Source organism: Dendrobates tinctorius, unplaced genomic scaffold, assembly GCF_039654945.1.
Source record: "Dendrobates tinctorius isolate UK_male_01 unplaced genomic scaffold, ASM3965494v1 ptg000019l, whole genome shotgun sequence".
Lineage (NCBI taxonomy): Eukaryota > Metazoa > Chordata > Amphibia > Anura > Dendrobatidae > Dendrobates > Dendrobates tinctorius.
This window is the reverse complement of record NW_027361687.1, coordinates 46,700,374-46,725,182: the sequence shown is the minus strand read 5'-3', so window position 1 is coordinate 46,725,182 and position 24,809 is coordinate 46,700,374. Positions and strand designations below refer to the sequence as shown.

Below are 24,809 nucleotides of genomic sequence, written 5' to 3'. Positions count from 1 at the left end.
CCATCCGAACGTAACTATGATGTGGGGAATCGGGAACTGTTGGCCATGAAATGGGAATTTGAGGAGTGGAGACATTGGTTGGAGGGAGCTAAACACCAGGTCGTGGTCATTACTGACCACAAGAATTTGATTTACCTGGAGTCGGCCAAACGCTTGAATCCTAGACAGGCTAGGTGGGCCTTGTTTTTCACACATTTTGATTTTGTGGTCTCTTTTCTTCCTGGCACTAAGAATGTCAAGGCAGACGCCCTCTCAAGGAGTTTCTTTGCTGATTCTCGTGTTGTGACCAAGCCTGCTACCATCTTAGGCGAGGGGGTAGCTCTTTCTGCCATCTCGCCCGATTTGAGACGTGCTCTGGAAGAGTTTCAGGAGGACAAACCTGAGCGTTGTCCCAGTGGAAAGTTGTATGTTCCTGACCAGTGGAGGAAGAGAGTGATGTCTGAAGTTCATTGCTCTGCATTGGCTGGTCATCCAGGTATTTTTGGTACTAGAGATCTGGTGAGTCGGTCTTTTTGGTGGCCTGCCTTGTCTCATGATGTCAGGAATTTTGTGCAGTCCTGTGGGACTTGCTCCCGGTCTAAACCTTGTTCTCGCTCTAGTGGGTTGTTGATGCCTTTGCCGATGCCCAAGAGGCCATGGACCCATATTTCAATGGATTTTATCTCTGATATGCCTGTCTCTCAGAGAATGACCGTTATTTGGGTGATTTGTGATAGATTCTCTAAGATGGTCCATCTTGTACCACTCCCTAAGTTGCCATCTTCCTCTGAGTTGGTGCCCTTGTTTTTGCAACAGGTAGTTCGCTTGCACGGGATTCCTGAGAGCATTGTGTCTGACAGAGGAGTTCAGTTTGTGTCTAGATTTTGGAGGACTTTCTGTTCCAAGCTGGGAATTCAGTTGTCCTTCTCCTCTGCGTTTCACCCTCAGACCAACGGGCAGACGGAGAGAACAAACCAGACTTTGGAGTCGTATTTGAGATGTTTTATTTCAGCTGATCAGGATGATTGGGTTTGATTTTTGCCCTTGGCCGAATTTGCTTTAAATAATAGAGCTAGTTCTGCCACTTTGATGTCACCTTTTTTTTGTAACTTTGGGTTTCATCCTCAATTTTCTTCGGGGCAGGTGGAGCCTTTGCCTGCCCAGGTGTTGACACTGTGGTGGAGAGAATGCACCAGATCTGGGTCCAAGTGGTGGATAAGTTGTCTCTCTCCCAGGAAAAGGCCCAGCGGTTTTCCAACCGGCATGGGACCATTGGACCCCAGTTTAAGGTGGGTGATATGGTTTGGTTGTCATCAAAAAATATCGCTAAGAAGGTGGCTTCTCCTAAGTTTAAGCCTAGATTTATTGGACCTTACAAGATTTTGGAGATTATTAATCCGGTCTCTTTTCGGTTGGCTCTTCCTGTCACATTTAAGATTCATAATGTGTTCCATAAGTCCTTGTTGAAGAGGTTTGTCGAACCAGTAGTTCCTGGGGTGGCACCTCCTGACCCTGTATTGGTTGAAGGTAACAAGGAGTGTGAGGTAGAGAAGATACTGGATTTCCGTCTGGCTAGACGGAGACTCCAGTATTTGGTTAAGTGGAAGGGTTATGGTCAGGAGGATAATTCCTGGGTCTCTGCCTCTGATATTCATGCCGAAAGATTGGTGCGTGCCTTTCATCGGGCTCACCCTGATCGCCCTAGTGGCATGGATGAGGGTTCGGTAACCCCTCCTCAAGGGGGAGGTACTGTTGTGAGTTCATTTTCCCTTCACCAGTGAGGTCTGATGAACTCCCTCTTCTGGCGAAGGAAGGTAGTGAGGCTGAATACCAAACAGCTGAGCAGGTAGATGATGACTGGGTCACAGGAACTGATGACTGGATATAAGGCAGCCGACGCCCTGCTGCCTTGCCGGTGATTTTCCTGCTGGATTCTTGGAGACCAGTCTGATTTCTGCTTCTCAAAGCTAAGTTTTGCTCTGCCTTTTGTACACTTTAGTTCTGGTTTTGTTTGCCTTGTTTTTTTGTAGTTCAGCCTTACCCGGCCGGGGGTGAGCTGAATTCCATTTTTGTCTCTGATCTGTTGATCTCTGGCTTTGTCTTCAGAATATACCTGAGTGCTGATATAGTTTTTTGAAGCCTAGCGACTTCAGGGCCTGTTTCTCCTATCAGTCTGTTGGTACATTTTTGGATAGGGTTTTTGAGGATTGCAGACAGCAGCTTTTCTATCCTGTCCTATTTAGTTAGCTTGGGCCCCATCATTTGCTCAACCTATCTTTCTATCTGTGTTAGTGTTTTTCATCTTGCTTCACAGTCATTATATGTTGGGGGCTGCCTATTGCTTTGGTGTCTGCTCTGGGGCAGTTTAGATTTCCCCTTTCTGTCTTTAGGCTAATTTAGTTCTCCGGCTGTGATCAAGGGGTCTAGGGCACCGTAGGAACCCCCCACGGCTACTGCTAGTTGTTGTGGATAGGTTCAGGGGTCTGCAATCCGATAGCTGCCAACTTCTCTGGTTTTCTGGACTTAGCTATTATTTTTGTTTTTTCCTCCTTCATCCATAACACTTCCCCCTCTTTTAGGTATTCTAAACTCCACCCACCTCCCAGCACGTTTAGTGTTCCAAGCAGGGAGCCACCAAAGGTGCTCTGCTACACTCCAAGCAGGGAGCCGCAATGTGGCTTTGCTGAACTACTGTGTTGTGTGGGATGCGAGTGTTGGAGCGTGGTCAGGAGTTCCCACCTTACCTGGATGGTGGGGCACCACACCTCAGGAGGAGGTGCAGTACCTCTGTGGCAACTGAACCCTCAGGGCGCCACAATCCCCCCCGTTAAACACAGCACGTCCGCGGGCTGCAAGGCAAACAAAGTTGACAATACAGGAACATACAAAATGTTGTAGTGCTGAATAAACATGTCCTATACTAAACTTCCTAATATAGGAGGCACGGTTTCTTGAACGTTGCAAACAGTTTAACTCACTATCTAAATTTTAAATTATGCTACCTAATTTAAAGTGCTATATAAGCAAACTCAACATCAATTCACATTTGCTAGCAACACATTTTCTTTCTGCTATCTTTCACATTTTCCTCTTTCTACTGTCTCTTCTAGACGTAGGATGACAACCGTGGATACCTGGTTCGTCACCTGTACTTTCAATTCTATATTCACATCCTTAACATCTTTATTCAAAGTTCTCTAAACATCCACTATGTCTTTTTCTCAAGATAAAATATGTCAATAATACTTTCATTATATAAATTTTCTCATTTCTATTCAAAGAATGACATTAAGCTTTATCAATAAGTACAATTGTAGACACTGGTTCAGCCATTGTGTCTGGAAGTGTCCCTATAACGAGGTAGGTCTTCATTCACGAAGAGAGGGTCCTATGTAAAACCAAGAGAGAGCACCTAAAGAGGTGCAAACTATGTACAAATTGCAGTTCTGGACCATTCAGCATTCATGATCTCCACAGTTCAGGTGTGAAGGCTGCCAACAAAACAGGGCAAGACTGGAAAACCAAAACTAAAACATAATAGTAAACAAAGCACAACTGTGCAATTACCCTCCTGGGTAACGAGAGTTATTTCCAGAAGCATCTTGACTAATGGTTATCCCCTCCTGGGATTTCTGGACTGGAACTGCTACCAGATGAGAGAAACGTATTGGCAGTCCTCAGGTATTCTTCCTCCAGTGGGGTCAGACTTGTGGTTCTCTGTACTTTTGGCTGTGGGACTTGTGTTGATCCAGCTTGGCACATGGGGGCAGTAGGCGGTTTCTGCCTGCAGGTCTTGATGAGATCCTCCAGGACCCGTCTGATATTCATCGCGTACCAGCCTCTCAATCCTTCATGTCTGGTGAAGGTCACATGATCTCCCGGGCTTAGGTTTCTAGCAGGGTGTCCTTTTCTCAAGTGGGGTTCTACATCTCTCCGGTTGAAAAACAGATCGGAGGCTCGGCTAGGGTCATGAATGAAGCCGAACCCCCTCTCAAGATTTACATTCAGGACGTGGCCCCAACCTGCTGCATCTCTGGGGCCGTAGTGACCGGCTCTGACCTGTTCTTTGCGGTCCAAATCAGGGCCCAGCACAGCTAACCGTCGCCGCTCTCTGTCTCGATATTCAGCTGCCAGTTGCCAGATAGTCGCTTGGCAGCTAGCCTAGTTCTCCTCATCCTCCTGTTCCTCCCGAGACCGATCCAGACTAGTTTTGTACCGCGGCGCCACTATCAGGGGTTCTGGTGTTCCCCCTGGGGGCTGGTATCCCGGTCTCAGACCAGATCTAGCACGACCTGGCCAGCCGCTGCGACCGCGGTACACCCCAAGGCCTTCCCAGGTGCAGGGACATCAAACATACCTGGAGCCTCCTGGCGGTGTGGGTTCTGCTCCAGTGCAGGTGGGAGCTGGCCGGTGGCAGCAGGCCGCGGTGGAGCGGATGGTGGCTCCGGGCCCACGGGGGCCTCTGGTGGGACCTGCGCAGCCGTGTCAGGTCCGGGCGGGAGCTCCTCTTCCTCCGCTTTGGCTCCCGGGGCCTCATACAATTCCTCCTGTGGCGGCAGCGAAGGGGTTCCGGATGCTGCCGATGGTGTGATGGCGGCTGCGGGCTTTGTGGAGTCTGCCTGGGGAATCTCCGGTGCAGCAGTGGTGGTTACCGCAGGTGTAAGCCCCTCCCGGGAGTGCTGCCAGTTCAGCCTCCACAAGGCCTCCTGCCTCAGCTGCAAACAATGGGTCAGCCGGGCAATCTCCTCCTCCAGCTGCCGTTGATTCAGCCTAGAAGCAGGGTCCGAGCCTTCAGCCATGGCGCCGGGGAGATCCAGCTCAACCTCCCCGCGCTCCGCAGGCCTCCTTCCCTCTTCTTCCATTATGGTGTTCTGGCATTCTTCTTCCTATCTAGGCTTCCTTCCCGCCACTGGCTTCCACTCCTCCTTCTGGGAGCAGCGTCTTCTTCCAACTCCTCCATACCAAGCCAGTATATGAACCCCTGCGGGGGGTGGGCCAAGTTGCTGTCGCATAGAAGTTTAGACAGGGGAGGCCCAGGACAGTCCGCGCTCTTTTCTTAGGACCACCCATATGATCACGCCCTTCTTCTCCAGGCTGTTGGCCATTTTTAGTATTCATTTCACAGTCTATCAAATTGGGTCTTCGGCACATTCTCAAAAGTTTTAAGTCCAACAAATCTTAGGCACACAGAACCCGATGGCATCGGGTCTCGTCATCCTGTTTGTAACGCCAGAATGGAGCGCCCGACCTGGCGCGGTACTCGGTACCGGGCCCGTTGATCACAATGGGAGTTGTCATGGAAGCTGTGACCCGGTCCGTGGCCCTGGGGCTCCATGGCAAAAAGGGGTGAATAGAATTTATGAATAGTTTGTGACGCCACCTGTGGTGTTCGGCAAGTGAGATGTTAGGCCGACGCTGCATGCAGATCCTCTGGGACTGGTGGTGTGTTGCAGCCAAGATGGTGAAGCTCCCCACAGGTGGAGCTGTAGTCCCAGGGCAGTGTAGATGTAGGGGTAGCTGAGAGGCGCAGGCAGTGCAGAAGCTGGCACCCAGATGCAGCGGCACCAGGGTTGTTGGCGCAGGAATAAATGGAGGACACCAAGGCTTGTAGTTCCAAAGCTTTACTCACAGTCTGTAGTACACACAGGTGCCTGCCTCCGTGCTGTGTCCTCCAGGTCAGGGGCTCAGTCGACCTCCAGGCAAGATAGGACGCTCCCTTCCAACACTCCGCCAACATGTGCCTTTCTGAACGTCTCCTCTATAGCGCCTTTAAGTGTGAAGATCTCCTAGTACTGAGTTACACTGGAGTTCCTCCTGACAGATGTTCCCAAGAATTCTACTTGTACAGCAGACAGCTGTAGCCTGCTTCGGGGACTCCTTACTCCTGAGTCCCGGCTCACTATCAATGTTGCTGTTGTGCCCCCAAGTCTTAGATGGGAATAGTGCATTTACAGCCCACAGCTCCAGTGTCTGTTGCAGAACCATTAGTGTCCATACAACCTCGGGGACCAGGCCCCGGCCTTGCGCTTAGAACTTCTAGGCAGGGTTCTTCCTGTAACCCACGTCCTCTGTTCCCTTTTACTCCTACGTTCCGTACTAGTCTTTCCTTCTTATGGAAGATCGGGTTTCAGTTCAATGTCTTTCTCCTTCTTTCCTTTCCTGTGCCAGCTGGCTCAGATCACTGAGGTAGCTGCAGCACTCCTTCCTCCATCCCTCTCTCAGTGATCTCCTTTCCTCACTCCTCTCTGAGTGACTCTCTGACTGACTGACCTCAAATCCTACACCTTCCCCCTCTTTTAGGTATTCTATACTCCACCCACCTCCCAGCACGTTTAGTGTTCCAAGCAGGGAGCCACCAAAGGTGCTCTGCTACACTCCATGCAGGGAGTCGCAATGTGGCTTTGCTAAACTACTGTGTTGTGTGGGATGCGAGTGTTGGAGCGTGGTCAGGAGTTCCCACCTTTCCTGGATGGTGGGGCACCACACCTCAGGAGGAGGTGCAGTACCTCTGTGGCAACTGAACCCTCAGGGGCGCCACACTCCCCCCATTAAACACAGCACGTCCGTGGGCTGCAAGGCAAACAAAGTTGACAATACAGGAACATACAAAATTTTGTAGTGCTGAATAAACATGTCTTATACTAAACTTCCTAATATAGAAGGCACGGTTTCTTGAACGTTGCAAACAGTTTAACTCACTAAATTTTAAATTATGCTACCTAATTTAAAGTGCTATATAAGCAAACTCAACATCAATTCACATTTGCTAGCAACACATTTTCTTTCTGCTATCTTTCACATTTTCCTCTTTCTACTGTCTCTTCTAGACGTAGGATGACAACCGTGGATACCTGGTTCGTCACCGGAATGGCAGCGGAAATCGACATCTAACTTGAATCTCTAAAATCAACCATAACTTACTTATACTCAACTCTGATGATCACTTAAAAGTCTCTTTGTATTATTTGAGGTCAATATGTAAAAATTCTGTGTGCTCTGATGTGTTATGTATATGGCCTGTCTGCAGTGTATGTGTGAGCACTGTGTCTCTAATGACACAAATACTGATGGGAGCAGCCTGTCCAATCAGCAGCTGTAACAGTGTGAAGTGTTGGGGGGTGTATGTATGTATGTATTGTGCTGCTTTCACAAATACAGGATCACTGCTGTGTTCTTTCCAATGCTGGAATGATGATAAAGATGAGTGCTGGTGCAGTTTACTGCCAGCCAATGAGTGGGCAGTGGGTGGTGCTGGTCACTGGAGCTTGCTGGGAGTTTGGTGGAGCTTCGCACATACACTGCACCAAATTTGCTGCTGTGTGAAGACATCAGTGACACACAGCTGTCTCATTCACACAGCAGAGGCTTTTTCACAGAACAGATTACATCAGTGACTGCCATCCCCTGTGCAGATTAAAAGCTGCAGACCCCCATCACTGGCCATCACACAGTCTGTTCTCACTGCTGCTAGCAGCCTGGGACAGTGAGGGAAGTAATTGCTGATAATGAGTTATGTATTGTAACCATGGAGTGCCCCAGAATACAGGACGATTTTCCCTCCTCACTAGTTTTACTTTCCATAGATCACTGTTCAGCGTGTGTCTGGGGGAGGAGCAGCTGGGTGGTCTGCTCTCTGCAGTGAGGCTGCTAGAGGGGGAGGATTTGTTACTGTGTGATGAGGGTTGCTTCATGTGGACGGGGAGGGCCTGTAGCTATGGAGGGTGGGGTTGTTGCTATAGAGGGCATGTTTGGAGTAGAGTAGGAGGTTACGACTAGTTCTCATTTCAATGCCATAACACCCCCCCCTTGGACGTTCTGCTCAGAATATCTAGAAAACCGTGCAAACTAGTGACAGAAAATAAATTACTTATTGTCATAATTCTGCAGCCCAGATATGTACTGAGATTATGTGAAAAGCCCGGACAACCCCTTTAATTTTTCCCAGCACTGTATATGTACAACTGGTATAACCTAGGGATCTCCTGTATATAATTATATATGTACAGCTAGTATAACCTGGGGATCTCCGTATATAATTATATATGTACAGCTGGTATAACCTGGGTATCTCCTGGATATAATTATAGATGTATTGCTAGTTTAACCTGGGCATCTCCTGTATATAATTATATATGTACAGCTGGTATAACATGGGCATCTGCTGTATATAATTATATATGTACAGCTGGTATAACCTGGGCATCTCCTGTATATAATTATATGTGTACAGCTGGTATAAACTGGGCATCTCCTGTATATAGTTATATATGTACAGCTGGTGTAACCTGGGCATCTCCTATATATAATTATATTTACTGCTGGTTTCACCTTGGCAGCTGGTATAACCTGGGCATCTCCTGTCTATACACCCTCTCATTCCTTTAGCTCTGAAGCTTTCCATCCTGAGCGTGGGGGAAGGGAAGGCGCAAGTCGACTCCTCATCGTGGTAACAGACGGCGAGTCACATGACGGGGATGAGTTGCCACTCGCCTTGGCGGAGTGTGAGAAGCGTGACATAACCCGCTACGCCATCGCGGTACGATCAGTTTGTGATAGACCTACACAATCAGGGTCATGAGTTTCCACTGACCTTTCCCCCAATAACCCCCCAGGTGCTGGGCAGCTACATGAGGAAACAGCAGGACCCTGAATCCTTCATCAATGAGATTAAATACATTGCCAGCGACCCGGACGACAAGTACTTTTTCAACGTTACCGATGAGGCTGCGCTCAACGACATTGTGGATGCGCTAGGAGACAGGATCTTCAGTCTGGAAGGTGCAGTACCATTTCCATCCACCAGATGATGAGGCATCATCTCTTAGTTTGTGGACTATTCTAGGGCAGGATTCTGTTGTAGGTGTACAGTGTGTGCTGGGGAGCCTTTATGGTGGGATCAGATGTTCCTCAGAGTTTGACCCTCTCCTCTTGGACCTTCTCTGCAGCGACTCACGAGCTGAATGAAAGTTCTTTCGAACTGGAGATGTCTCAAGTCGGATTCTCCATTCACATCCTGGAGGTGAGGTGCAGCGTCACGGCACCACGACTGGGGTGATAGGAACACTTTACATGTGGCCGCTTGGTCTCCGCAGGATGGCATCTTGTTTGGCACGGTCGGTGCTTATGACTGGGATGGAGCGGTTCTAAAGGAGACTCTGAACAGTCGGATTATGCCCCCACGATCGGCCTTCGAGAAGGAATTTCCAGTGAAAATGAAGAAACACGCTGCCTATTTAGGTAATCTGGCATTGTACACGACCACACGTGCCTAACTGTTTAGTATTGCTAGAAATCTCCATTGAAATAAATTTAGCTAAGTTGCAATACCACATATGCCCTGAGCACAGAGGGGGCGCTCTTTGTAAATGAAAATTGCATTATTCTCTTATCTACAGGTTACACTGTTTCTTCCATAACCTTGCGCAGCGGGAAGACAGTGTATATAGCTGGGGCACCCCGATTCAAGCACAAGGGGAAGGTAATTCTTTTTGAGATGTCCAGGACAGGCGACATAATCATATCTCAGGCTTTGTTGGGGGAACAGGTGAGGAGTGATGCTTTTACGCTAACGTTAGTGGGTTACTCCCAGGCAGGATGATTCTCATACAGGACCCTCTCCGCCATATTTTTCCCCACAGATCGGCTCCTATTTTGGCAGTGAGGTGTGCCCAATAGATGTTAACAAGGATGGTATCACGGATGTCCTACTGGTGGCCGCCCCGATGTTCCTGGGACACCATAATAAAGAAACCGGACGTGTTTATATCTATCGGGTGGGGCAGGTAAGGCCAAAATAAGGGTGCGCACCAGGTTGAGGGAGTAAAGTAAAAAATGAGGGGGCATAACAGGTAGAGGAGGTAAAGCCAAAATAAGGTGGCTTACCTAATGGAGTACGGTAAGTAAAGCCAAAATAAGGGGCACATCGGGTGGAGGAGGTAAAGCCAGAATTAGGAGGTGCATCAAGTGGAGGAGGTAAGGCTAAAATGAGGAGGCCCATCAGGTGGAGGAGGTGAAGCCAAAATAATGGAGAACACCAGGTAGAGAAGGAAAAGCCAAAATAAGGGGGCACACCTGATGAAAGAAGTAAAACCAAAATAAGGGGTGCACCAGGTGGAGGAGGTAAGGCTAAAATGTGGAGCCGCCAAAGGTGGAGGAGGTAAAGCCAAAATAAAGTGGTACACCTGGTGGAGGAGGTAAAGCCAAAATGAAGGGGTACACCAGGTGGAAGAGGTAAGGCTAAAATGAGGAGGCTCAAAAGGTGGAGTAGGTAAAGTCAAAATAAGTAGGTGAATCAGGTGAGGGAAGTAAAGAAAAATGAGAGGCCACACCACTGTAAGACTTGATCATCCCAGATATTGATCATGGTGTTGCCTTCTTGGACTCAATTATATGGTTACTGTCAGATCAGTGTATGAAGAGTCACTCTAAGGATTGTCTGTAGTGGTCACCTCACCCTTCCAGGGACTCTTAACATCCACTGGGCACAGTAGCTGACTCTTCTTCAGGTTGAGTCATTATTTCCGTCATAGGTTCTCCTATCCCAGAACGGCACATTGAACTTGGACCGCAAAGTCCAAGACTCCCGTTTCGGCTACTCCATGGCAAGCGCATCGGATCTGAACCATGATGGCTTCAACGATGTAGTAATTGGGGCACCTCTGGAGGATAACCACCAGGGGGCTGTGTATATCTACCATGGCTACCGCAACACCATCCTACCGGCTTATAAACAGGTACGGGGTAAAAAAATAGGGCAGATGAAAATAAGTGAACCCTTGTTTAATGAGAGATAATAGGAATCTTCTTATATCGTCAGAGAATAGACTCTGTCTCTTTCCGTCACGGACTCACGTATTTTGGTCGCAGCGTGAGTGCTCAGATGGACCTGGATGGTGACGGGTTGGGGGACTTAACCATCGGCAGTCAAGGAGCAGTCGTCATGTTGAGGTATGGATGATGGTGGGTCAGAGGTGGAGTGGTATTTTAGGGTGGTGAGTCAAAGATGGATTTGCATTTTTGGATGGCAAATCGGAGATGTGTTGGTATTTTTTGGTGGTTTCTTGCAGATGAGGTGGTATTTTTGGGTGGCGGGTTGGAGATAAGGTGGGATGTTTGGGTGGTGAGTCAGAGGATTGGCATTTTTGGATGGTGTGTCAGAGATGGGTTGGTATCTTTGTGTGATGAGTTGGAGATGAGTTGGGATGTTTTGGTGGTGTTTCGGAGATGGGGTGGCATTTTTGGGTGGTGAGTTCGAAATGAGATGAAATGTTTGGGTGGTGAGTTCAGATATGGGGTGGTATTTTGGTGTGGTGGGTCAGAGATGGGATGAAATCTTTGAGTGGTGTGTCAAAGATGGGGAGAGTTTGGCACTTAACAACAGGTCATGACTATACAGGAGACTAAGTGGGAATTTGCCCAATGATCTCCTGACTCCTATAAAGACCCTTCAACAATGTTGCCAAATATGGATAAATATGGTCGCTTCTCCATCCTCAGGTCTCGCAGCATTGTTCGAGTGAATGCCACATTGCAGGTAACCCCAACCTCTATCAACCTTCTCCAGAAGAACTGTAAAAGACAAGGCAAGGAGTCCGTCTGCCTAAACATCACCTTCTGCTTCTCCGTCAACTCCAAATCCCCCGGCAAATGGGACAGCCGATTTGGTCAGTAACTAATGGTCGTAGCCAAAAACAATCGCCTGTTGGCTCACCCCATAACGATTATCAGGAATCTTCTATCATTTTCACAGGACTTCATTCCAACTTGTCTCTAGACGATCGGAAGGTCACCCCTCGTGCCGTATTTGATGACAACTTCCAAAAACTCCTAAGTAAACGAGTTCGAGTGACCACGGGGAAAGTGACCTGTATGAACATTGGATTCCATGTCATTGTGAGTGTCAGGAGTGGCTGAACCGAGGATGAGAACCTCGTTGTAGGCCATATTGACCTTGGCAAGGGACTCTTCTGAAGAAGTGACTTGACTCTGGGAGAATACTGCCTCTCCTTGTAGAGATTCAACTGTTGTAGGAAATTATGGTATCCAAATTAGCTGTTCTCCTATCTCTATAGTGCTACATATAGGTCTAACCCATTAAATTGTCGTGAAACATGACTAGGGATATCAGTCAAGCTAGAAAGTCACTTTTAGGCAGCAGTTTGAGGGTTCTTGCCCCTCAACAAGATTCTGGTTGCTTGGTTGAGATGTAAAATGTCACCTGTATGGATGTTATTTGGTGGATCTACGTTCCTCAGAAAACTGATGTTATGGGAATATCTAGCAGCCCCTCATTGAGATTTGAGACTTCACCCAGTCTATAGATTAAGATCATCAAATACTTGCCCCCCCAATGCCTGTTTTTGTAGGGCACCTTAAGTGACAGGTCACCTTGATGGCTGTTCTGACACAAGGGGTCTGAGAGACTTCTAAAGTCTCTGGAGCCACGGAATACCTGACTGAACTCTTACGACATACATGTGATGGTGATGACTAGAGGAACAGGTCACCAGTTAAAGTAATCTGCTCTCTCGATACAGCAGAAAGTGACATTGTTGGGCCATCATGGGACAGTTTGCAAATTGAGAGGTTCTCCTCGACTCTTTGGTATTTGTTCCTCAGCTTTGACATATTTTTGGGGGAGCTATATATATTTTTCTTCTTGGTTTTGTGCTGCACTGTCAACTACAACGCTCAAAGATGATGGTGGAGTTCCCATTTAAATTGTCCAGTCATCGTTATATACCAACTCCTATTCTCTTGCTCAGGATAATGTCGACTATCTGAGACCCATCAGTGTCCAGCTCCGCTTCAACCTGAGCGACACGGAGTCTAGTCCTGTTCTTGATGACCGCTGTCCTACTTCTGTGAGAAAACTGGTGAGCTCCATTACCTAGAACCTTCCCTGAGGCAAACCTAAAACATTCTCCAAGTTCTCCTTTCCATTTTTCTTCAGGTTCCTTTCTTCAAAGACTGTGGTGACGATAACGAGTGTATCACGGACTTGTCCCTCCGAGCTCATATGGACATCAATGGCACCCGGTGAGCCACAGCCTGATAACACCAGGTTCTGGGGACATCAGGGTTTTGGTTTGTAGTTTGTTTGGTGTACAAGAGATTGATTGAGAGTGAACATATATATACCCCTTAGAAATACAACTTTATTGAAAATTGTTAAAAAACACTAAAGAAATTTGGTGCAAAATTGGGTAATATAAAGAATAGATCTTAAACATGGTATTCCTAAAAATTACTAAAATGGATTGAAACCTAGGTATTCTACCAGAAAATATAGATGTGTCCAAAGCAAAACCCAAATGCCTCCAAGTCTCTAGCAAAACACCTAAGGCTGATACTGCCTTGCCTCGAAGGTTGGCACCCTGGATGAACTAAATGGCACCCCAGCTCAGTGATGGCTGTCCCTAACTGCTTCTAGCCCACCCAGTTCTAGTTATATAATAAATGATTGAGAAAATAGATACAGGAGTATACTTAAAGGACATAGATATATTGCTGTCTGGGAGCTCACAGTGGTAAAAAATTAATGCAGATAACTTATCATTAGTTGTATGTGCTTCTAGATGTCCCTGCCTTGATGAGTTTCCCCATGGTGTTGGTTCATCAGGAGGCTTGATATGACACAACAGACGGATAGGCTTCATAGGTCCATTTGAATATGTGTGGACATCAGGATTATGGGCTTTAAATATCCCTGCATAACAGGGAATAAGGCAAAGCTTACTCCCATGTATCACAATACCCTTAACTCCCCATGGGTCTTCCTTGTCCCAAGATAATAGGTGTGTAGGTGTCAGGAGGAGCGAACTGACTTTCTTCTAAAGCTAGAGCTTATGTTGTGCAATCCTACTCATATGCGCATGCGCTGTCATATTTTGGCACGTCACCTAATTGGTGCGTTCCACACTGGAGCGCACTTGCGGTTATAGTGACGTAACTTCCGTCATTTTGTTTTCGCTATACAGTCTGCACAAGCGTGTATGCTCCAGCGTGGAAGACTGGAAGTGGTGTGCATATCCCACGTATAAAGTGATGCCCGCATTAAATGTAAGAATATATGCAACAGTTCTGAACATCTTCAATAAGAAGAACTGACCATGCTTGTTTCTACATATATGATATTTGAGGCCGGTTTCACACGTACTGATATTTCCGGTACCGGAGATGTCAGTGTCCGTATGTGTAATACTTGCGGCACACATGTGGCAACCGTGTGCCGCCCGTGTCCCGCATTAGTATCACACGGACGGGCATCAGGGAAGAAGCGGTGTAGTAAGCGCTGTCCCCCGGCGCCGGGTGCAGAAGACGGCTCTCATCATTCTCCCCTGCTTTGTCAGCGATCAGCGAGAGCAGGGGAGAATGATGAGAGTTGTATTCAAGTGATAACAATAACAGCAGGTGGCGGCTGATAGGACTATCACTCCCATCAGCCTACACCTGCTGTAGCTAATAACAGTGATAGCAGGAGCGGCTGATGGGAGTATTCAGCACCGACCACCTGTGCTATATATAAATAAGTAAAAAATCCGGCTTGGGTTCCCCTGTATTTTCTATAACCAGCCAGGCAAAATTCACAGCTGGGGGCTGCAACCCTCAGTTATCAGCTTCAGCAAGGCTGGTTAAGAATAGAAGGGTCCCCACGCTGTTTTTTTTAATTATTTAAATAAATAATAATAAAAAACGGCGTGGGGTCGACTCATTTTTGACAAGCAGCCTTACTGAGTCAGTAATGAGGTCACCGCAGTTCAGCTCAGTGACCTCACCGCAGGTCACGGAGAGAAATTATCACTGTGATCTGCTGTGAACTCACTGAGCTAAACTGAGGTGACCTCATCTCTGAATTTTTCCCACGATGCCGAGGTTACTGCAGTTCAGCCCGGCTGGGAACGCAGCCTCGTTGATCGGCGGTAACCTCAATGATGTCACCGCTGGTTAAAGATGCTGCGCTCGCAGCAGCTCATTCATCAGTGGTTTTCAACCTGGACGGTTGTATCTTGGCACCGTCCAGGTTGAAAATTATTTATCCCCAGACATGGATTACTGCGTGGGACAGATTGTCGGACAGGTGACGGATATTGTTGTTTTTTATTTTCGATTGATTACAGGAGAGTGAGGGCTTTGGTGGAATAGGTGTTTGGTGAGTATAACTGTGTTTGTTATTTCTAAATAAAAATGGAAAAGTGTGTTTTGTTTTATTTGTAATAAAAGACTTTATTCGTGCTGTGTCTTTATTTACCATATAAGTATAGGATTAGTAATGGAGAGGTGTCTTATAGACAGCTCTCCATTACTAAGCCGTGGGCTTAATGTCACCAGAAATACAAAGGTGACATCAACCCCACAAATATGAACCCCACTTGCCACCGCTACAGGGCAACTAAGAAGAGCCAGGCAAAGCACCAGAATTGGCACACCTAATAGATGCACCTTTTCTGGGCAGCTGCGGGCTGCTGTTTTTAGGCTGGGGGGTCAATATCCATGGCCTGAAAATACCAGCCCCCAGCTGTCTGCTTTGGCAAGGCTGGTTGTCAAAAATGGGGGAACCCCACACCGTTTTTTTATTTATTTATAGCGTAGGCGGCAGGAGATGAATACTCCCATCAGCCAGTCCTGCTGTCACTGTTATTAGCGGCAACAGATGTAGGCTGATGGGAGTAATAGTCACATCAGCCGCCGCCTGCTGTCATTGTTTTCACTCAAATATAATGATCAGCACGAGCAGGGGAGAATGATGAGAGACGTCTTCAGCACCCAGCCAGGGAACAGCGCTTACTGTACTGCTGCTTCTCAGGCACCGAGACATGTCACATGGATGACATCCCATTGTGTCATCCATGTACACATGTGCGGGACGTTTTGCAGCCCATGCTGCTGGTAAAAAAAACGGACATGTCAGCGTGTTTGCCCACGGACAAACGGTCCGTGGAAACACACTAACATTTGCACAGACCCATTCATTGAATGGGTCTACATGTGGAAGTGTCTCGGGAACGTGTGAAAACTGTCACCACATGTACCAGACACAATGACGTGTGAAAGAGGCCTGACTGTGTATTTTGACCATACAGGGAGCGGGATAGTGAGGGGCAAAGGATCAAAACTGTGAAATGATAAAAAAAACACAAAAGTTTTAAAATAAAATGGATACCAATATGCGTTCATAATGGAAAAACCACATAAGTGACGCATGCTGAAGTTTCTAGTCAGGAATCCATCAAAAGCTTATTGGTTTGAGGACTCTGTCAGATGTAGGAAATTCATTCATTTAGGCCTGTAGTATCCAACCTTTTTGGCCTTGAGAGCCAAATTCAGCTTAGCCACAGGGTCACGAGCCACATTCAGCACTGAGATAGGGGCGTGAACAACATCCAGCTCCCAGCTCCTTCATAGTAGTGTCAAACAAAGCCCCCATTACAGGTATAATGATAACCAAAGCTTTTCCACAGAAATCCACTGCACTGAGATCCAAGGGTTCCCACAATACCCCTATTCAGTATTCTCCCATTCAGGACTCCCAACACACTGTCACATCCGGCTTTGAGCACCTCCTCTAAAGGTAGTACCATCCTCGAGCATACCTTACCTAAATCATCTCTAAACCCCTAAGACCAGTAAATATGCATCCAGATCTGCACTTCTGTGAAGGGCTACTCACAAAATTCACCATTTTGAGATGTGCTCCTCATACCTGTTTGCTAGACCTGGAGCTAATGCATCAAGCTGGCAGACAGTCGCGAGCCACAATTCATGGGACCACGAACCTCATGTGGCTCCCGAGCTACAGGTTGGGGACCCCTGATTTAGGCTATGTGCGCAGCTTGCGGATTTGCCTGGGGAAATTTCTGCGTGGATTCTGCATTTCTTGGCAGAAAACGCAGTGGAAATTCCGTGAGTTTTTTGTGCTGATTTCATGCGGATTTGGATGTGGCTTTGTCTGTGGGTTTGTTAGCTCAATAAACATGTACTACTGTAAAAAAAAAAACATTTTTTCAAGTCCTCCCTCCATTGTTGATGTGTTTCAATCAAGAATGGCTCTATTTTTGATTCTCCGCCCACACACTCTTCTTCATTCTGATTTATTTGCATTTTAAAAATCCGCTGCGGTTTTTCAGCCAAATTCACATAAAATCCACAAACATTTTTACACCTGTGGATTTGTTGCAGATTTGAGTGCCTCAATGGAAGTCAATGGGGGAAAAACGCTGCAGATCCACACAAAGAATTGACAGGCTGCGGAAAATAAAACGCTGCGAATCAGGACGGAATGTTCCACAGCATGTGCACACCAATTCTGGGTTCCCATTGATTAACCTTGCTTGAGCAGTCATTTGTGGATTTGGTGCAATTCCACACAGAAAAACCGCTGCGGATCCGCAAAATCCGCAACGTGTGCACATAGCCTTAAGGCCTTTTGGGGCCAATGATTGTAGTCTGAAGATCCATTTAGATTCTCTTTTGAGAATTATTTTGTCAAGGTAACTGTAGAAGGGAAGACCGGGCTCCCGGAGCTGCTGAAGCGTTGGGTTCGGAACTGCTGGGGCAAAATCTGTTCCTGGGTGAACGAGATTGCAGCCGAAGTGAACCAGTAACCAGGGTGAAGGGGGCGTGGTCAGTTAGTGGGTGGTGGCAACAGAAGCGGTCTTCCCACATGTATTCCCGCTGATGAGGTACAGACTGTAAATGCTGAGAGGGGAGTGACAGACCGCGGCGTGAAGAGAAAGGGCAGCACTGAAACTGGCTGTGACAAGCGTCAGCTTAAGCTGAGTCGTTTTCCTTTTGAATGAGTGGACCCTCTGGGCCGTGGCACCCACCCACCTAGGGCGAGCTGACCTAGTGAGAATCCATCCCCTATACAGGGAGTGTCAGGGGCAAGACCAAGGGGGTGAGCCACCACAGCAGCTGGACCAGACGGCCGGCTCAGGGAAACAAGACAAGGCGAGACAAGACGTTAGTTCAAGGAAACTTCATTAAGGAACACTTCTGGGTACAACAGGTGCAAAACGTGAACACACAAAGTACATAAAGCAAGATGCGTGCAAGAGCATGCCGAGGTCCAAGGCATGAGGAACACTTCAGGGTATAACAGGTGCAAAACGTGAACACACAGAGTACATAGAGCAAGGTGTCCAAAGCATGGTATGTGCAGATGGTAGACAGAGGCACGAGGACATCGGACTCCGGACAGCAGGCAACGATCAACCGGGACATCGGGTTCTGTAGCTCTGAAGGTGATCGGCAGGTTCCGGACATCCGGTAAGCAAACCAGGGTTCCATGCAAGGAGACAAGACAAAGTTAGAAACAGGATGCGTGTCAACGAACATGCCCGGGTCAGGTTCACAGGACGGAGGCCTGCGCATGCCAAGGGGCATGCCAGGGACAGGTACAGGGACTGTGGCCTGCGCGTGCGAAGAGACACGCCAGGGAGAGATACAGGACGGAGGTCTGCGCGTGCAGAGGACACGCCAGGGACCAAGATAGGGTACGGTGGCATCAGAATCCGGGGTGCTGGCATCGACCGACAGGGTCCAGGAATCAGACTGCGGAAATCAGCTCTGGACATCAGGCTGCAGTCATCTAGGTCCGGACCTCTGGCAGGGTCGGCAGGTTACGGAATCCGGCAGGCAAGACAGGGTTCAGAGCAGAGCAAAGTAAGCAAAAGACTTTGTGCAAGAGTAGCACGAAAAGGCACAGTGCGAAAACCAGTGTGCGTGCAAGGGAGCACGGAAACCACGGCTGGGGCACCGGCAGGCGGTACCGACGGTGGCATAAGCAGGCGGGCACGACTTAGAGGCGGCACAGCTGCGGCTCACACAGCCGGTAACCACTATAGCACTGGATGGCGGGCACGGCTGAGGCACACAGGCGAGCACGACTAGAGGCGGCACGGCTGAGGCACAACAGGCAGGCACAGGGCGACCAGGCACGTGCACGAGGGCACGGAGCCACAAGGCAGGGCTAGGAAAAGGTACAGGACAGAGACGCGTGCGAAACAGCACGGCAAAGCCTAGTACGAAAGGTGCAAGGGCGCACGAAACATCAGAGACAAGGCATAGGGTAAGAGGCAGAGTCCTGCGCATGAAGAGGGCATGCCAGGGGAAAAGTACAAGACGGGGCCTGCGCGTGTGGAGAGACACGCCAGGGACAGAGTCTAGCAGCGGAGCATAGGCCGAAGCCCAGAGCCGGGCCAAGGGAGAGCCTTGGGACTAGACAGAGTACAGAGCGGAGGCCTGCACGTGTAGAGAGGCATGCCAGTGACAGGGTACAGAACGGAGGCCTGCACGTGTAGAGAGACACGTCAGGGACAGGGTACAGAGCAGAGGCCTGCACGTGTAGAGAGACACGTCAGGGACAGGGTACAGAGCGGAGGCCTGCACGTGTAGAGAGACACGTCAGGGACAGGGTACAGAGCGGAGGCCTGCACGTGTAGAGAGACACGTCAGGGACAGGGTACAGAGCGGAGGCCTGCTCGTGTAGAGAGACACGTCGGGGACAGGGTACAGAGCGGAGGCCTGCACGTGTAGAGAGACACGTCGGGGACAGGGTACAGAGCGGAGGCCTGCATGTGTAGAGAGACACGTCAGGGACAGGGTACAGAGCGGAGGCCTGCACGTGTAGAGAGACATGTCAGGGACAGGGTACAGAGCGGAGGCCTGCACGTGTAAAGAGACACGTCAGGGACAGGGTACAGAACATAGCATAACAAGGAAGCATAGCGAGGACAAACAAAGCACGAAGGAAAACAAGAGACAAAGCACGAGACAAGAGATGGAATACGAGCATGGAGCATGTGCAGAGACGCACGACAGAGCAGAGTGCAAGGGCACAGAATAGTGGGAATGACCCAGCAGACCAAGCAGCCATGCAGGGAAGCAACACAATACTCAGGCCCTGAGCATAGGAAGGGGCGGTCTGATATAGGGCATAGCACCTCAACTTCCGGGTCAGGACCAGGAAGAACTTCCAGTTCAGATCCTCCAGGATCACAGGGAGCAGTCACATGGATCAGGATTCCAGACATGCAGGGATGATTGCAGAACCAGTGCTGAAATCTTGGCAGGTCACATGATCAGAATTCCAGACATGCAGAGATGATAGCAGAACCAGTGCTGAAACCTAGGCAGGTCACATGATCAGAGTTCCAGACATGCAGAGATGAATGCAGAACCAGCCTCTGCTGGAACATAGGAAGAACACATGATCAGGGGTTCTAGACATGACGAGACGATCACAGAAGGCAGATCAGAAGCACAGGCATCCCGCAGCTCAACAGGTGAGTGTGCACACTGCTCTAGGGAACATGCAGGATACCAGACATGAGATGCACGTGCACACCGCTCCAGGGGTCATGAGGCAAAACAGACATGGCGGCCATGACAGACATGGCGGACATGACAGTGGCGGATGTGACCTACGGAGCATCGCAGCTCTGACATCCAGAGAGGCGCACATTGGGCAGAGCTTCAGGTCACGGCGGCTGCTCAAAGAGACACGTGCCGAGAGGAATCCTGCGGAGAGCTCTATTCTTTTGCTCCACAGATACAGTGCATTGCGAAAGTATTCGGCTCCCTGGAACTTTTCAACCTTTTCCCACATATCATGCTTCAAACATAAAGATACCAAATGTAAACTTTTGGTGAAGAATCAACAGCAAGTGAGACACAATTGTGAAGTTGAACGAAATGTATTGATTATTTTAAATTTTTGTGGAAATTCAAAAACTGAAAAGTGGGGCGTGCAATATTATTCGGCCCCTTTACTTTCAGTGCAGCAAACTCACTCCAGAAGTTCATTGTGGATCTCTGAATGATCCAATGTTGTCCTAAATGACTAATGATGATAAATATAATCCACCTGTGCGTAAACAAGTCTCCGTATAAATGCACCTGCTCTGTGATAGTCTCAGGGGTCTGTTTGAAGCACAGAGAGCATCATGAAGACCAAGGAACACAACAGGCAGGTCCGTGATACTGTTGTGGAGAAGTTTAAAGCCGGATTTGAATACAAAATGATTTCCAAAACTTTAAACATCCCAAGGAGCACTGTGCAAGCGATCATATTGAAATGGAAGGAGTATCATACCACTGCAAATCTACCAAGATCCGGCCGTCCCTCTAAACTTTCATCTCAAACAAGGAGAAGACTGATCAGAGATGCAACCAAGAGGGCCATGATCACTCTGGATGAGCTGCAGAGATCTACAACAGAGGTGGGATAGTCTGTCCATAGGACAACAATCAGTGGTACACTGCACAAATCTGGCCTTTATGGAAGAATGGCAAGAAGAAAGCCATTTCTCAAAGATATCCATAAAACGTGTCATTTAAAGTTTGCAACAAGCCACCTGGGAGACACACCAAACATGTGGAAGAAGGTGCCCTGGTCAGATGAATCCAAAATCGAACTTTTTGGCAACAATGCCAAGCGATATGTTTGGCGTAAAAGCAACACAGCTCAACACCCTGAGCACACCATCCCCACTGTCAAACAGGGTGGTGGCAGCATCATGGTTTGGGCCTGCTTTTCTTCAGCAGGGACAGGGAAGATGGATGGAGCCAAATACAGGACTATTCTTGAAGAAAACCTGTTGGAGTCTTCAAAAGACCGGAGACTGGGACGGAGATTTATCTTCCAACAAGACAATGATCCCAAACATAAAGCAAAATCTACAATGGAATGGTTCACAAATAAACGTATCCAGGTGTTAGAATGGCCAAGTCAAAGTCAAGACCTGAATCCAATCGAGAATCTGTGGAAAGAGCTGAAAACTGCTGTTCACAAACGATCTCCATCAAACCTCACTGAGCTCGAGCTGTTTGCCAAAGAAGAATGGGCAAGAATTTCAGTCTCTCAATGTACAAAACTTATAGAGACATACCCCAAGTGACTTGCAGCTGTAATCGCAGCAAAAGGTGGCGCAACACAGGATTAAGTTAAAGGGGCCGAATAATATTGCACACCCCACTTTTCAGTGTTTGTATTTCCTCAAAAATTTTCAATAACCATTACATTTCGTTCAACTTCACAATTGTGTTAAACTTGTTGTTGGTTCTTCACCAAAAATTTACATTTGGTATCTTTATGTTTGAAGCATGATATGTGGGAAAAGGTTGAAAAGTTCCAGGGGGCCGAATACTTTCGCAAGGCACTGTATATGGCTCAGCGGGCAAAACCGGAGACCGCCTGCTGCCACCAGAAGTAAGACCATGTGCTGGGAGAGGATGCCAGCAGACACCACACTGACCGCCGTCAGCATCCTGCTACCCATGAGACCTTCAGGGAGTGACAGGTTTTGGAGCCACGATAAGTGAACTGTTAACCAGAGACTGTTAGTTAAACAACTGTTATTCAGTTTAGTTTTGTACCCCTTTTACCCTGCTATCTCCCTGTGAGGAGTTCCCTACTGTTGGTTAAGTAAATAAAGTTAACCCCTGCTCTACAGCATTTGTGTTACTGCATCCCAGCACCTGCATATTACATTATATCCTCTAATTCTTGGTTTCACACCAGAGTTTTGGTTCTGATCACCGTTTTCCATGGCTGTAACCTTCTACTACAGTATTTATCTTCTCCGACACCAGGGATGAACCAACCATAATCCGGAGAGATCGCAGGAAAGTGTCCGTGGAGATTGAGCTGGAGAACCGCAGGGAGAACTCCTACAACACCAGCCTGAAGGTTTGGTTCTCTAGAAACCTCCTGTTCTCCAGTGTCTACACTAAGGTAAGCGGAGTCCCCTTAAACCTACCAGCTACCATGGGGTGTAATTCAATGGTATAATATTGTGGTAATGACAGCATTTCTCTTCTTCCACCCTTTTTAGGGTGATGCTCAGGGTAAGGTGGAGTGCACCTCGCTTTCCCCCAACACCCGCTCTTGCAGCATTAGCTATCCCGTCCTCAGATCCATGGCCACGGTAAGATTTGGGGCTCATCGTGGGGTGTGTTAGTGATGCGAGATGTGACCCTTCTCCACCTGTAGGTGGCATTCGTCTTGGAGTTGGAGTACAGCTGTACCAGTCTAATGAACAGGGTGCAGATTAGGCTCTCAGCCAGCAGGTAAGGGGGCGCTCCGCATGGGCCGTGCCGGGGCGGGCAGTAAACTGACATGTCTCTTCTCCACCAGTGACAACACTGAACTGGGCGAGACTCTTCACGACAACCTAGTCCAGCTCAGCGCTCACATCCGATACCTTCCAGAGCTGTTCATCCACAGGTGAGAAAGCCAGAGGGCCAAGTGACCTAAAGAACTTCTACTCCACTCACCTCCAGAGCTGCATTCACAATGTTGCCATACTCTGGGTGCAGCTGACGCCTGACATTGATTCTGTTTGCAGCGAGTCCAGTCTGAACCGCTATGAGGTCCAACCAGTCCTGTTACCTACCCAGGAGCCCGGCCCAGAGTTCATAACAAAATTCAAGGTAATGGGAGAGAACGGACCCAGCCAGTGATTACACCTGGGCACAACAGGGCAATACAGTGCTCAAATAATAGCCCAGCCCCTCCACTAGACTGACCCCACAGTGAGGCCACATATTGTGGGGTGACCCCGCTGTAGTGACCCCTACATCCTACTAAAGTGCTGAGGAAATGTTTGAGCAATTATGTAATGGAACACTGCCACCCTTTGGTCACTGAGCAAAGTGCACCACGGGCTAAAAAACACAATTCTTACTGGTTTGGGAGCGGGGAGTTATCAAGCCAGACCCCTAAACTAATGTGGACCGAGACCACACAGTTAAAGCAAGGCAGACCCCAGACCAATCCTATAAAGTAATGCTGACACCAGCCCAACTCAATAAAGCAATATAGACCACAGACCGGATCCCTAAAGTAATAGACCACAGACCAGGCCCCTAAACTAATGCAGCCCCCAGATCCCTAATGTAATACCGACCCACTCTAAATATACGGCCCTCAGATCCAGTCTCTTAAAAAAATTCAGACCCCAGATCAGAATCCCACCTAAACTAAGAGTCCCTGAGTACTGACACAAGTAGGAAGAAGTAAGTGGAAGGAAAATGTATACGTATGAAGGAATGGACACTAAGTGTGCAGAGACCCCCAATCATAACATGGATTGTGAGCCTACTCTAAGAATGCATGTACAGCATTCCCCTTTAGTGACACGGTTTACAGGGTCCCCATTGATATCGTGGTGTACAGGGTCCCCATTAATAACACGGTGTACAGGGTCCCCATTAATAACACGGTGTACAGGGTCCCTATTAATATCGTGGTGTACAGGGTCCCCATTAATAACACGGTGTACAAGGTCCCCATTAATAACACGGTACACAAGGTCCCCATTAATGACACGGTGTGCAGGGTACCCATTAATAACGCAGTGTATAGGGTCCCCATTAATACCGTATACAAGGCCCCCATTAATAACTCAGTGTATAGGGTCCCCATTGATCCCTTATGTCTTTCTTGTACCCACAGGTCCAGTATGTTGACTGTTATCCCCTGTTCAACGTGTCGGTTAACATCCACATGCCGGCCATGGGCTACGGGGGTCTGTACTTCATGTCGGTGTCCAGGATCATATCTGCTGATAATGTAAGAGGGAGTTGTGATGTCAGACAGGGAGGCAGTCATGTCAGACAGGGGGCCGTGATGTCAGATAGTGAGGTGGTGATGTCAGACGGGGGCGGTGATATCAGACAAGGGAGTGGTGGTGTCAGATAGGGAGGCGGTGATGTCAGATGGGGGGGTGATGTCAGACAGGGGGCGGTGATATCAGACAGGGGGCGGTGATGTCAGATAAAGGGACGGTGATGTTAGACAGGGTGGCAGAAATGTCAGACATGGAGGC

The 24,809-nt window shown here is 48.3% G+C and overlaps 1 protein-coding gene across 1 annotated transcript in view; it reads left to right on the top strand.

Moving 5' to 3' along the window:
* The window catches only part of ITGA10 (integrin subunit alpha 10), an 88,600-nt gene that overhangs the window by 24,190 nt on the left and 39,601 nt on the right, over positions 1-24,809 (top strand). The window contains exons 8-25 of the mRNA XM_073566951.1: positions 8,365-8,515; positions 8,592-8,757; positions 8,925-8,998; positions 9,072-9,216; positions 9,375-9,523; positions 9,618-9,761; positions 10,509-10,712; positions 10,796-10,926; positions 11,476-11,642; positions 11,729-11,871; positions 12,744-12,854; positions 12,932-13,017; positions 22,573-22,714; positions 22,815-22,907; positions 22,973-23,049; positions 23,117-23,206; positions 23,328-23,412; positions 24,437-24,553. Coding sequence (XP_073423052.1) covers positions 8,365-8,515; positions 8,592-8,757; positions 8,925-8,998; positions 9,072-9,216; positions 9,375-9,523; positions 9,618-9,761; positions 10,509-10,712; positions 10,796-10,926; positions 11,476-11,642; positions 11,729-11,871; positions 12,744-12,854; positions 12,932-13,017; positions 22,573-22,714; positions 22,815-22,907; positions 22,973-23,049; positions 23,117-23,206; positions 23,328-23,412; positions 24,437-24,553 — 2,275 coding nt within the window. The remainder of the gene's footprint in view (positions 1-8,364; positions 8,516-8,591; positions 8,758-8,924; positions 8,999-9,071; positions 9,217-9,374; positions 9,524-9,617; positions 9,762-10,508; positions 10,713-10,795; positions 10,927-11,475; positions 11,643-11,728; positions 11,872-12,743; positions 12,855-12,931; positions 13,018-22,572; positions 22,715-22,814; positions 22,908-22,972; positions 23,050-23,116; positions 23,207-23,327; positions 23,413-24,436; positions 24,554-24,809) is intronic.